The sequence below is a fragment of the Narcine bancroftii genome, chromosome 2 (genome assembly GCF_036971445.1).
Source record: "Narcine bancroftii isolate sNarBan1 chromosome 2, sNarBan1.hap1, whole genome shotgun sequence".
NCBI lineage: Eukaryota > Metazoa > Chordata > Chondrichthyes > Torpediniformes > Narcinidae > Narcine > Narcine bancroftii.
Window position 1 is genome coordinate 74,102,777 of NC_091470.1, and position 10,884 is coordinate 74,113,660.

The 10,884-nt window shown below is 43.5% G+C and overlaps 1 protein-coding gene across 3 annotated transcripts in view; it reads right to left on the minus strand.

The window, feature by feature from the left end:
• Window positions 1–1,706: 1,706 nt before the first annotated feature.
• The window catches only part of LOC138752381 (fibulin-7-like), a 78,650-nt gene continuing 69,472 nt past the window's right edge, over window positions 1,707–10,884 (minus strand). For 2 of the 3 annotated variants that reach the window (XM_069915265.1, XM_069915264.1), the window contains one exon: window positions 1,707–3,837. In XM_069915265.1, the coding sequence (XP_069771366.1) occupies window positions 3,477–3,837 (361 nt within the window). In that variant the 3' untranslated portion in view covers window positions 1,707–3,476. Of the gene's footprint in view, window positions 3,838–7,113; window positions 7,548–10,884 lie in introns of those variants that run through there. The other variant, XM_069915266.1, reaches the window with a different exon arrangement.

Here is a 10,884-nt window from a genome sequence, read left to right on the forward strand (position 1 = left end):
TGGAGTACTGTGTCCAGTTCTGGTCTCCATATTTGAGGAAGGATATACTGGCTTTGGAGACGGTCCAGAGGAGGTTTACTAGGTTGATCCCTGGGATGAAGGGGTTGACTTATGATGAAAGATTAAATCATCTAGGCTTGTTTTCGCTCGAGTTCAGAAGAATGAGAGGAGACCTTATAGAAACAAATAGGATTATGAAGGGTATGGATAGGATAGATGTAGGAAGGTTTTTTGAGCTGGCCAGGGAAACTTAAACGAGAGGACACAGTCTCAAGATTCGGGGGAGTAGATTTAGGACAGATGAAGAAAAATAGTTTTTCCCAGAGAGTAGTGAATGTTTGGAATTCTCTAACCAGGGAAGTGGTTGATGCTACTTCATTAAACATATTTAAAATTCGGTTAGATAAATTTTTACATGATAGAGGAATTAGGGGATATGGGGAGAAGGCAGGTAGGTGGAGTTAGGTCATAAATTAGATCAGCCATGATCGTATTGAATGGCGGAGCAAGCTCGATGGGCCATTTTTGGCCTACTCCTGTTCCTACTTCCTATGTTCCTATGTGATGTGTAGAAGAAGATGAAGACAATGAAGTGGAAGGGATGATGAAACTGTATGTAATGATTAATGACGTGGTTCTGATGTGCTGAGGAGATGGTGATGGAATGGAATAGGAGTAATAATAAATATGAGATAGGGTTGATGGCAAGTGAGTTCTCAGGACAATGGTTGTGATGGGCATGACGACCATGCAATGGGCGTGATGGAAATAATGATGTGATGGAACGTTGTTTCTGATGAGATTGTGCACCCTACTGATGTTCGTCAGTTTTGAACTCCTTTTTAGAGGAACGATATATTTAAAAGTGCAATAAAGATTCTCTGGGCTGATTGCTCTGTGGCAATTATTACCAAAGGAGGCGACATCTATATTGCTAAGAAGTTAAAGCAATGAGAGTTGATGCATATTCTTTCAGGGAACTTGTTGGAAAGTAACTGAGAGTGCCATTTAAGAACTTGGTCACTGACTGAGGTAAACTAAAAATCTTGGTGGGGCGGGGGGGAGTGAATGGTCATTTATTTTTAAATATTTAATTAGTGAACATTTTCAAGGCACAAATCAATAGGGAGATCAACAGTGGGGGGGGGGCGGAGGGAGAAGGTTGAGGATGAAGACTGAGCTAAGGAGCATAAAGTTACTAAATAGAAGAGGGGCTTGAAGAGCCAACTTGCCTAAACACTGCTGCTTTCTCTCACATTGTGCTGATTGAAGAGGAATAATGATCATAGTGAGATGGGCAAGAGGGGAACGATGAGATGCTGGTGAGATTGTAGTTAGTGATGGTAGTAAGATCATTATGGGGAGCAGGTAGTGGTGAACCTATTAAAATGGAAATCTAACAAAAATGATGGTGAGATGCTATTGATGTTCATAATAAAAGTAAAAATGCCAGAGTTGAAGGCAGCGATGGGAATGACTGAGATGCAGATCGAAGCAACACCTGGGATGGAGAGGTCCACACAGAATAGGATGAGAGTAAAGGACTGCCCAGTAATAAAGATGAAGCATTCATCAGCTGTGTAATTCAATGAATACACACACATGTACAGATGGAAGCAAGCACTTGAACAGTAAGGTAGCAGTCTAAATATTTTAGCAAAACATTGTTCACTTTTGCAATTCCTTACTAGTGAACTTTGCAATCTAATATTTGTGAAAAATATTCCAGTCACAAATTTGAATGCAGATGATGGGAACATTTAAATGATGCCTGAAAGCTGTAAAGTGCCTTGAGTAATTAAATCCAGAAAACAAACATGTTAGAATTACAATTATTTATCTATTATTGCAACTGCATCTCACCACTGCAGCTCCTCCAGATATTATCCTTGCCTAAATTAAGCTGGTGAAATAAAACTCCCAGTTCTTATAGATAGAAACAGGAGTCCTTTAAACTTGCTCCACCATGTAATCCTTTTATTGACAAGATAATCCAATTCATCTTTTCCATCCCCTTTAATCTTTGATCTTTTTCAGTTCAAGTTAAGTCACATTTCTCTCCAAGACAGTGAAAGGTCCTGCCTTTCCTGGCTGTTCTTTTCAAAGGACAAGGAATAGATCTCATAAAAACAGCATACTTTGGTACCTACTATATCACCTGCTTAAAAAAAATGCTGTGATGCCTCCCATAACCTGAACTTAAAGTTATTCCATCTTCTGCAGTTGCTCCACACCTCCTCATAGTACAGGGATATAATGGGGGGGTGGGGGGAAGGATGGAGGTTCAACAATAAATCTTTCCATTGTTACTACAGATATATCACACAATTGGTGTAGCAGTTAGCACAGCACTCGAGATCAGGACTGTGGTTCCAATCCCATGCTGTCTCGAAGGAGTTGTTACATTCTCCCCATGTCGGCATGGGTTTTCCCCGTGCACTCTTGTTTCTGCCCACCAGTTGAAACATACCACGGGTGCAAGTTAATTGGGTGGCACAGACTCGTGGGCCGAAATGGCCTGTTACCATGCTGCATGTCTAAATAAAATTTTAAAAATTAGCACGATCCACTATTCTGGTACCCACGGCACCATACAAAACTCTACTAATTAATGGTGGGGAGGGTCTTTGCTCTAAAGAACTTGTTCCTCCAAGCATATTCAAGGCCTTAAGATGTTGTTGGTCTCCTGTCCCATTATTCAGCTCTTCAGCCATGTCCCTCAGAGAGGTTCTCCTTTATTCTGGCATGGCAGCAGCACGTATGCCCATTATTGTGTAGCTTGATATTATTCTTAATACTTTAATTTAGCACTTTAAATCACTATTGGTTATTCACTTAGTGTATATACTCATGTAATCATCAAATTTTGGGGGACAATATTTTGGATCAAATTTGGGTGAGGGGGTGGTGTTGACTTTTACACAGGTCATGTACAGATGGTAGTGTTGGCTGACTGTGATTGGCTGAGAGTAGCCACACCTACTGGCATGTCTTAAAGGATTGCTCCTAGCCAGACCAGGTCATTCTGGACTGGTAAGTGACCTGCGCCATTCAATGTGTTGGGAGTTTAGATGGGTGAGACCAGGTGGTAAGTCTGCATTCGGGGTGTCTGAGGCTCGGATGGACAGGGGCCTTAGAGAGAGTCTGCGGCTGGGGGATCAGGAGCTTAGATGGGTGGGCGAAAGGGAGAGGGTCCACAGTTGGGGCGCCAGGACCTCCACTGGGCAGGTCACCGGAGTGACAATCTGCTGTCGGGGCATCGGAAGCTCAGATGGGTGGGCAGTTGGGGTGTTGGGAGCTCAGATGGGCAAGCGGTCAGGGCATTGGGAGCACAGATGGGTGGGCAATGGGGCAAAAAAAAGGTGGGGGGGTCAACTTTTACATGGTATTGAAGATTACATGAGTATATACAATACTTTATTTTGTCTATCTTCTAAGAAACAGAAGCAGGACTCGTATCAGAAAGTGAAGTTCACCTAAAAGTTGTACTGAGAGACTAAAACAATGACCTTGGAGATATGTTTGGTCAAGATAGTTTTCCCGTAGAGTTCCGTCATCTCCATTTCAACCTCCAAAGTCGCAGGACCTTGAATAGGACGCACCAGCACCAGCTCTCCTGTCTGCCTATCTGACCGCTGGATGGAGAAGTGGTTCTGCCCAGCTCCTCCTACGATGCTGAAGCGCATGGTGTCACCTGTGAAGCGGCTGCTTGTCATCCGGAACAGAGTCCTGGGGGTTCGTAGGTTCGAGGTCATGGTGAGATAATGGAAGGTAATAGAGTATGCAGCTTTTGCACACAACTTGCTGTTCATCGGACATGGGTTTCTCTCACATTTACTGGGATTAAAAGAGAAAAGAGCAAGATTTAGGTTCAAAGAGAATGTATTGAATGTGCATTTTTTACCCTATGAAATAGGACTGGACAAAAGGGTTATGGCAACAAACTCCAGGTTTGGGAGGAGAAATGGGACTAAAGTTAGAACTAGGCTGTGCACTGTTCACTCGAATGAACGTAAGATCAACCTACTTAGCAATAGAATTCGGCCTAATCCACCATTTGAATCATAGCTGATGTATTTATTTTTCAACTCCATTCCCCTGCCTTCACTCACTACCTTTAACTCTCTTTCTAGTTAAGAACCCTATCAATCTCTGCTTTAAATGAAGCCAGTGACGTCCTACATTCTATGGCAACAAATTCAATAGATTCACCATGCTCTGGATAAAAATAATTCTCCTCTTTTCTGTTCTCAAAGGAGGTCCTTGTGATAATACAGATTCTATCACCAATGTGTATATGTACATATGTACAGATGGTAGTGTTGGCTGACTGTGATTGGCTGAGAGTGTAGCCACACCTACTGGCATGTCTTAAAGGATTGCTCCTAGCCAGAACAGGTCATTCTGGACTGGTCAACCTTCTTGTGATATGCTCTGGCCTTCTAGTTAATAAAATTGTAATGCACTTCAAAATAACCAAAGACTTGTTGATCCAAACCAAGGCTTTTATCGACTGCACTTGACCTAAAATTTCGACAAATGTGTCTTCCGGACCATTCGGCTTGCAATTCTGGGCTGTGTGGTGGAGAACGGGGTTATCATGCCAGACCCTGACCACATGCGTCCCCTCATGGACTTGCGCCCCCCCCACCCCCCCCCCCAACTCAAACGCTGCCTGGGTTTTTTCTCTTACTAAGCCCAATGGGTTCCACACTATGCCGACAAGGCACGGTCACTCATCAAGACCACCTCCTTCCCCCTGTCAACCGAAGCCATAGCGGCCTTCGACTGCATCAAATCGGACATCGCTGCTGCAATGCTGCACGCCATCGACAAGTCTATTCCATTCCAAGTCGAAAGCGATGCATCTGATTTTGCACTGACTGCCACTTTGAACCAGGCTGGCTGGCCAGTAGCCTTCTTCTCCAGAACCCTCCAGGGTCCTGAGAGCTGACACTCCTCTGTCAAGAAGGAGGCCCAGGCCATAGTCGAGGCAGTATATCGTTGAAGACACTACCTCACTGTCAGGTGCTTTATACTGCTGACTGACCAACACGCAGTCTCCTTCATGTTTAGCAATACCCAGCGAGGTCAGATCAAGAATGACAAAATCACCAGGTGGAGAATCGAGCTCTCCACCTTTAATTATGACATACTGTATCAGCCAGGTAAACTCAACGACTCACCAGATGCACTATCCAGGGGGACTTGCACCAACATGCAACTGGACAGGCTACAGAAACTCCACGAGGAGCTCTGTCATCCAGGTGTCACTAGTTCGTGCACTTCGTCAAATCTCGCAACCGGCCCTACATGGTCAAGGAGATTAGCTCCATGACCCGGGCCTGCCCAGTGTGTGCTGAGTGCAAGCCACACTTCTTCGGTCCGGAGAACACCCACATCATCAAAGCCACCTGCCCCTTTGAGCATCTCAGCGTAGACTTCAAGGGGCCCCTATCGTCGACCAACCATAACACCTACATCCTTACGGCCATTGACGAGTACTCCCGCTTCCCGTTCGCTGTGTCCTGCTCGGACATGACTGTCTCCTCAGTTATAGAGGCCCTGCACAGCATCTTCACCATCTTCGGGTACCCCAGTTACACCCACAGTGACAGGGGGTCCTCGTTTATGAGTGCGGAGCTGCGGCAGTACCTTCTGGAACATGGTATTGCTTCAAGCAGGACTACCAGCTATAACCCACGCGGTAATGGGCGTTGAAAGAGAGAATGCAGTTACGCTTGCCCTCTGGTCCAAAGGTCTCCCCACCTCTCGCTGGCAGGATGTGCTCACTAGTGCCCTACACTCCTTCCACTCCCTCCTATGCACCGCGACCAATGCCACCCCCCATGAAAGGATGTTCTCTTTCCCGAGGAAATCTGAGTTGGGTATGACCATACCGGCATGGCTCACGGTTACCAGTCCAGTCCTTTTACGACAGCACGTCCGGTACTCTAAGAAAAACCCCTTGGTTGACTGAGTGACTCTGCTCCATGTGAACCCACATTATGCCTACATTGAGTACCCAGACGAACAGGAGGACACAGTCTCGGTTAGGGACCTAGCCCAAGCCGGATCAGACGCAGCAGTGCCTTTAACCCAACCCCCCCCTATTCCTTCTCCCCCAGGTCATGTGCCTGAACAGAGGGACCAGCAACACCCCACCAGCTCAGGCCAGACTGTCGACAACGGTGTTGGGGAATTGAGTGAAGCAGTGGCCGCACCCTACAGGACTGCCGGCGACACAACTCCGGCGACCCCAATCCCAGCGCCACGGTGGTCACGCCGGATGGTCAAACCTCCTGACTGGTACAGCCCCTAACCTCCATTCACCCTGGGGTTGGTTCTCAAAGAAGGGGTGAATGTGATAGTACAGATACTATCACCAATGTGTATATGTACATATGTACAGATGGTAGTGTAGGATGAGTGTGATGGGCTGAGAGTGTAGCCCCACCTACTGGCAGGTCTTAAAGGATTGCTCCTAGCCAGACCAGGTCATTCTGGACTAGTCGACCTACTTGTGTTATACTCCAGTCTTTTAGATAATAAAAGCCTTGGTTTGGATCAACAAGTCTTTGGTTCTTTCAACGTGCATTACAGTCCTTTTATTCTGAGGTTGTTCCTTCTGGTCCTAGACTCTCCCACTACTGGAAACATCATCTCCTGTCCTCTCTATCCAGCTCTATCATTGAAGTTGAGGCATTTTAGTATTTCTAAAGAGGCTTCAGATTAACAAATAAATATGTTGTTGCTGGAAAAATCAAGCAATAGGTTGAGGCAAAACAGTTGGTGGCTGGCACAGTTAGTGCAGTGGTTATCACAATGCTATTCCTGTCCCAGCGACCCGGGTTAGAATTCAGCACTGTCCTGTAAGGAGTTGGTGCGTTCTCCCCGTGTTTGAGTGGGTTTCCTCCAAGTTCGTAGTTAGTTGGTCATGTGAATGTATTTGGTTGGCGTGGGATCATGGGCCAGCAGAACATGCTATATCTCAGGGCAAACATTTATCACGTGGTGACCATTTAAATGTATAAATAATTGAAGCCATTTCTTTCAGTCACAACCTTTTATACTTGTGTTCAGTTTTCACATAGAGTAAATAAAAGTGGAGCGATCCTGATCATGATGTCTTTCAGAATATAGTGCTATATTTGTAGAAGTTCTCGTTAGAAAGATGCTGAAGCATTCACACGATGACCGGCCACTTGGTTCAGCTCAGTCTCTCTAGTGTAGCATCCCATAATGCCTCAGGTTATTCTCGGGATTTCTCCTTCACACCTCACTCAGGGATTGCTCTTTTGACACTCTTCATGTGTTGAATACTCTTTTGACACTCTTCATGTGTTGAATACTCTTTTGACACTCTTCATGTGTTGAATACTCTTTTGACACTCTTCATGTGTTGAATACTCTTTTGACACTCTTCTTGGGTTGAATGCTGTTTTGACACTCTTCATGGGTTGAATACTCTTTTCATGTGTTGAATGCTCTTTTGACACTCTTCATGGGTTGAATGTTTTTTTGAGGCACATTTTGACCTTGGATGTCTGTACCAAATACATGATGGCAGTTCTTTTACATTTATCCAACTTTGATATCAATAACCTTGCATCATAAAAACTTGGAATATGGATTCAACATCATTGGTTTCCCATCTGGTCACACTCCTCTCCCTCCTCCCATCAGGGCTCAAGAACATGAAAGGCTTAAAGACTATTACTTTCCTGTAGCCATCAGGCTCCTGAACGACACGCACAACCTGCTTTGTATTAAATGATCTTCCTTTTCATTATAACTCTCTGCTCTATAATTGTGCTGCTGTTCTTCGACTTCATATGGATATACTGTATCTCTGTATACCTGGTGGATAATTTCAGAACCCTTTTCACTGAACTTGGCTAAAACATGACAAATAAGCTTGGGCCTGATCGTTCGAGTCTTTTACAGGCCGTCACACCTCAGTTTCCAGTTGGAAGTTGATGCATTTGTGGCCAAGTCCCTCGGTAAGTGCCAGCCTTTTGATTGTCCACCCACTGGGTACCCGTTCTCTGACTAGTTCCTAACTGAGTCTTTATATATGAAAGCGCATCAGCACAGCCTCTAATCCAGCAGTCCAAGGTCCATTGTAGAATTTTGTCAAGTGACTGGGACCATGTAGGGAGGGAGAAGGAACAGGGCTCTCCAGCTCAGTGAAGAACTCAGTGGGGGAGGAGTTTATGGAAATGTGGGTGGGCAAGTGCTGGGGGAGGTGGGAAGTTTTGCAGACTAAAATGAGTAAGATATCCTCATGTTATAGTTTTAGAGTAATTTTGTCAGATAGAATTTTGCAGAAAACTCGCATCCAGTTTCAACAGGAGTAGGTAACTTTAAAAATACTCGGGTGGTTTAAGTATTTAATAGGCTGACATTGATGTGGTTTCTCTGACTATGGTAAATAATGAGTGATTGCTATTATGTGTCAGCATTTATAAACCACTTCATCAAGTGGAGGTTTTTGTTCACATTCCCAGAGAAGGACTGATATATGTCCTATCTTGTGAGTTTAAGTTTCTACTTTAATAATCTGTATGAAATTGATTTATCCCCATCATGCCCTCTGGATAGAAACCTAAAATAATTCTTGATAGCTAAGTCTCTATTTTGGATTCTAATAAATTCTTTGTACTAATTTAGAAAATAATATAAAATGACAAGATTGCACATTGCTGAACTGAGTTATTTTATCATTATAAATAACAAATGTATAAAGTAAAATAAGGTGAAATTCCAGTGAAAATTAGCCTTGAAAGCAATTTTATGTGGATTTACAATTCTTTGTTCAGAAAGTTTGTGTTGTGTGTTGATTCATTCACCATTGTTGGGGAAATTATTAGTTGAGTTAGTTAAATGTCAAATATTGGAATACTATGTGGAAGACAGAACACCATCAGATAATAAACACTGGCTGAGACAATATTTCCACCATCATTGTCCTTAACTTTAATACTACATCTTGGCTGAATTCTCCTGTTTCTTATATTGTGTTGTGGACTATTTCCACATATCTGTCCAATGCTGCAAATTATTACAGTAAATCATTGCAAAACCTGCACAGCACAATTCAACATTCCTTTCTAAATGGAAGTCCAGAAAAGTTAGTGAAATTGCACTTAAGATTTACTGGGTATAACAGAAATGGCTTAAAATAACTATTTGATTTTCTCTTCACATCTATTCAGACAGTTAAGAATCCAAGCGCATTTTTAAAAATCCAAGGGGAGTGGACCACACCTAAGCAACCATTCAAATAAGATTGGGAAGGGTTAGGCTGACATGGAGTAGGTTTCCATTGGTCGGCACGACATCGTGGGCTGAAGGGCCTGTTCTGTGCCATGATGGCTTCTTTACCCTAGTGCCATCTTCCTAAACAATCCAAGATCTCTGACATCCCTACGATAATTGCCTTTTGCTTTCCATGGATGCTACATGACATACTGAATACCTCAAATGTATTGATCACTTGTTTTTTTCTGTTGCATTTAATTTGATTTTGATTGAATTTAATGTTATTGTGAAGTTAGCAACTCTACGTCCTCAGGAGTATGCAAGGGTTCAGTATGACATCAGAACCATTCATAAACATCTACAGCTGTGTAGTGGAAAGGGTGCTGACTGGCTGCATCATAGTGTGGTATGGAAGTACACAAACCTCTCAGCAGAAAGCTCTGCAAAAGGTAGTGGACACTGCCCAGTATTTCACAGGCAAAATTCTCCCCACCACTGAGAGAATCAGTGCTGCTGTTGGAGAGCAACAGAAATCATCAAGGATCCACACCAACCAGGACATGCTGCATTCTCACTGCTGCCATCAGGCAAAAGTTGATTGTGCAAGAAGACTCATACCACCAGGTTCAGGAATAGTTGCAATCCCTCTACCTTCAGACACCTAAACAACAGTCTCAATTAGAGACTCGTTCAAGGACCAACTTTGTACATTGTTTATTACTGATTTTTTTTCTTCTGTTTTTGCAGTTTGTTTACATTTCTTTCTTTATTAATATTTCTCCCCTTTTTGACTACATATCCTTACCTTGAGTACAGTTTACACTGTGACTAAGTAGAAATGCTGCCAGGCTCACAGGAAAATGAATCTCAGGATTGTATGTGATGTCATGCATGTTCACTGATGAATTTGAACATTGAATGCGAAGATTCATCATAGTAACGGGTCCTTTCAGCCAACAGGCCCATGCCACCCAAATGACCAATTAACCAAACAATCGAGTGCGTTTTGGAAGGGTAGGAGGAAACCCACGCAGACATAGGGAGAACGTACAAACTCCTCACACATAGACAGGATTTAAACCTGGGTCACTGGTGTTCCAACCGCGTTGTGCTAACTGTGAGCCCTCACCATCCCACACTCAAGTAGCTGCCATAGTACTCTGGATAGAAAACTCCACACTCTCATCTCATTCCATTATTTTTTGAGGCTGTCAGCCTGATTCTTGAAATGTTAACCAGAGGAAACAATTCCTTCAAATACTCTTTCATGACCCTTGGAATTTTGTATGTTTCATTTTTGCTCTTGTAAGCTTTGGAGAGGTACAGGCCAGTTACTGGGTACCATCCCAGGAATTAATTTCCTGAATCTTTGCTGCACACCTCATTCCCAACTAGATCCTTCCTTTCTTGCCAGGCCTATATACTGTATTTTAGGTGCTATCTCACCAGTTCTCTATAATCGTGGTGGTCCTGCTTATCCCCCCTTTGGCACTCCCACACTCTATTTTTCTCATCACGAATCAAGGGAATTTAACATCTGTGGATCAAAGGCATAAATATGGGCAACATTTCTAAACTATTTACTGAAAAGCAGTGAAGCATGGCTTGTGTTACCTCACT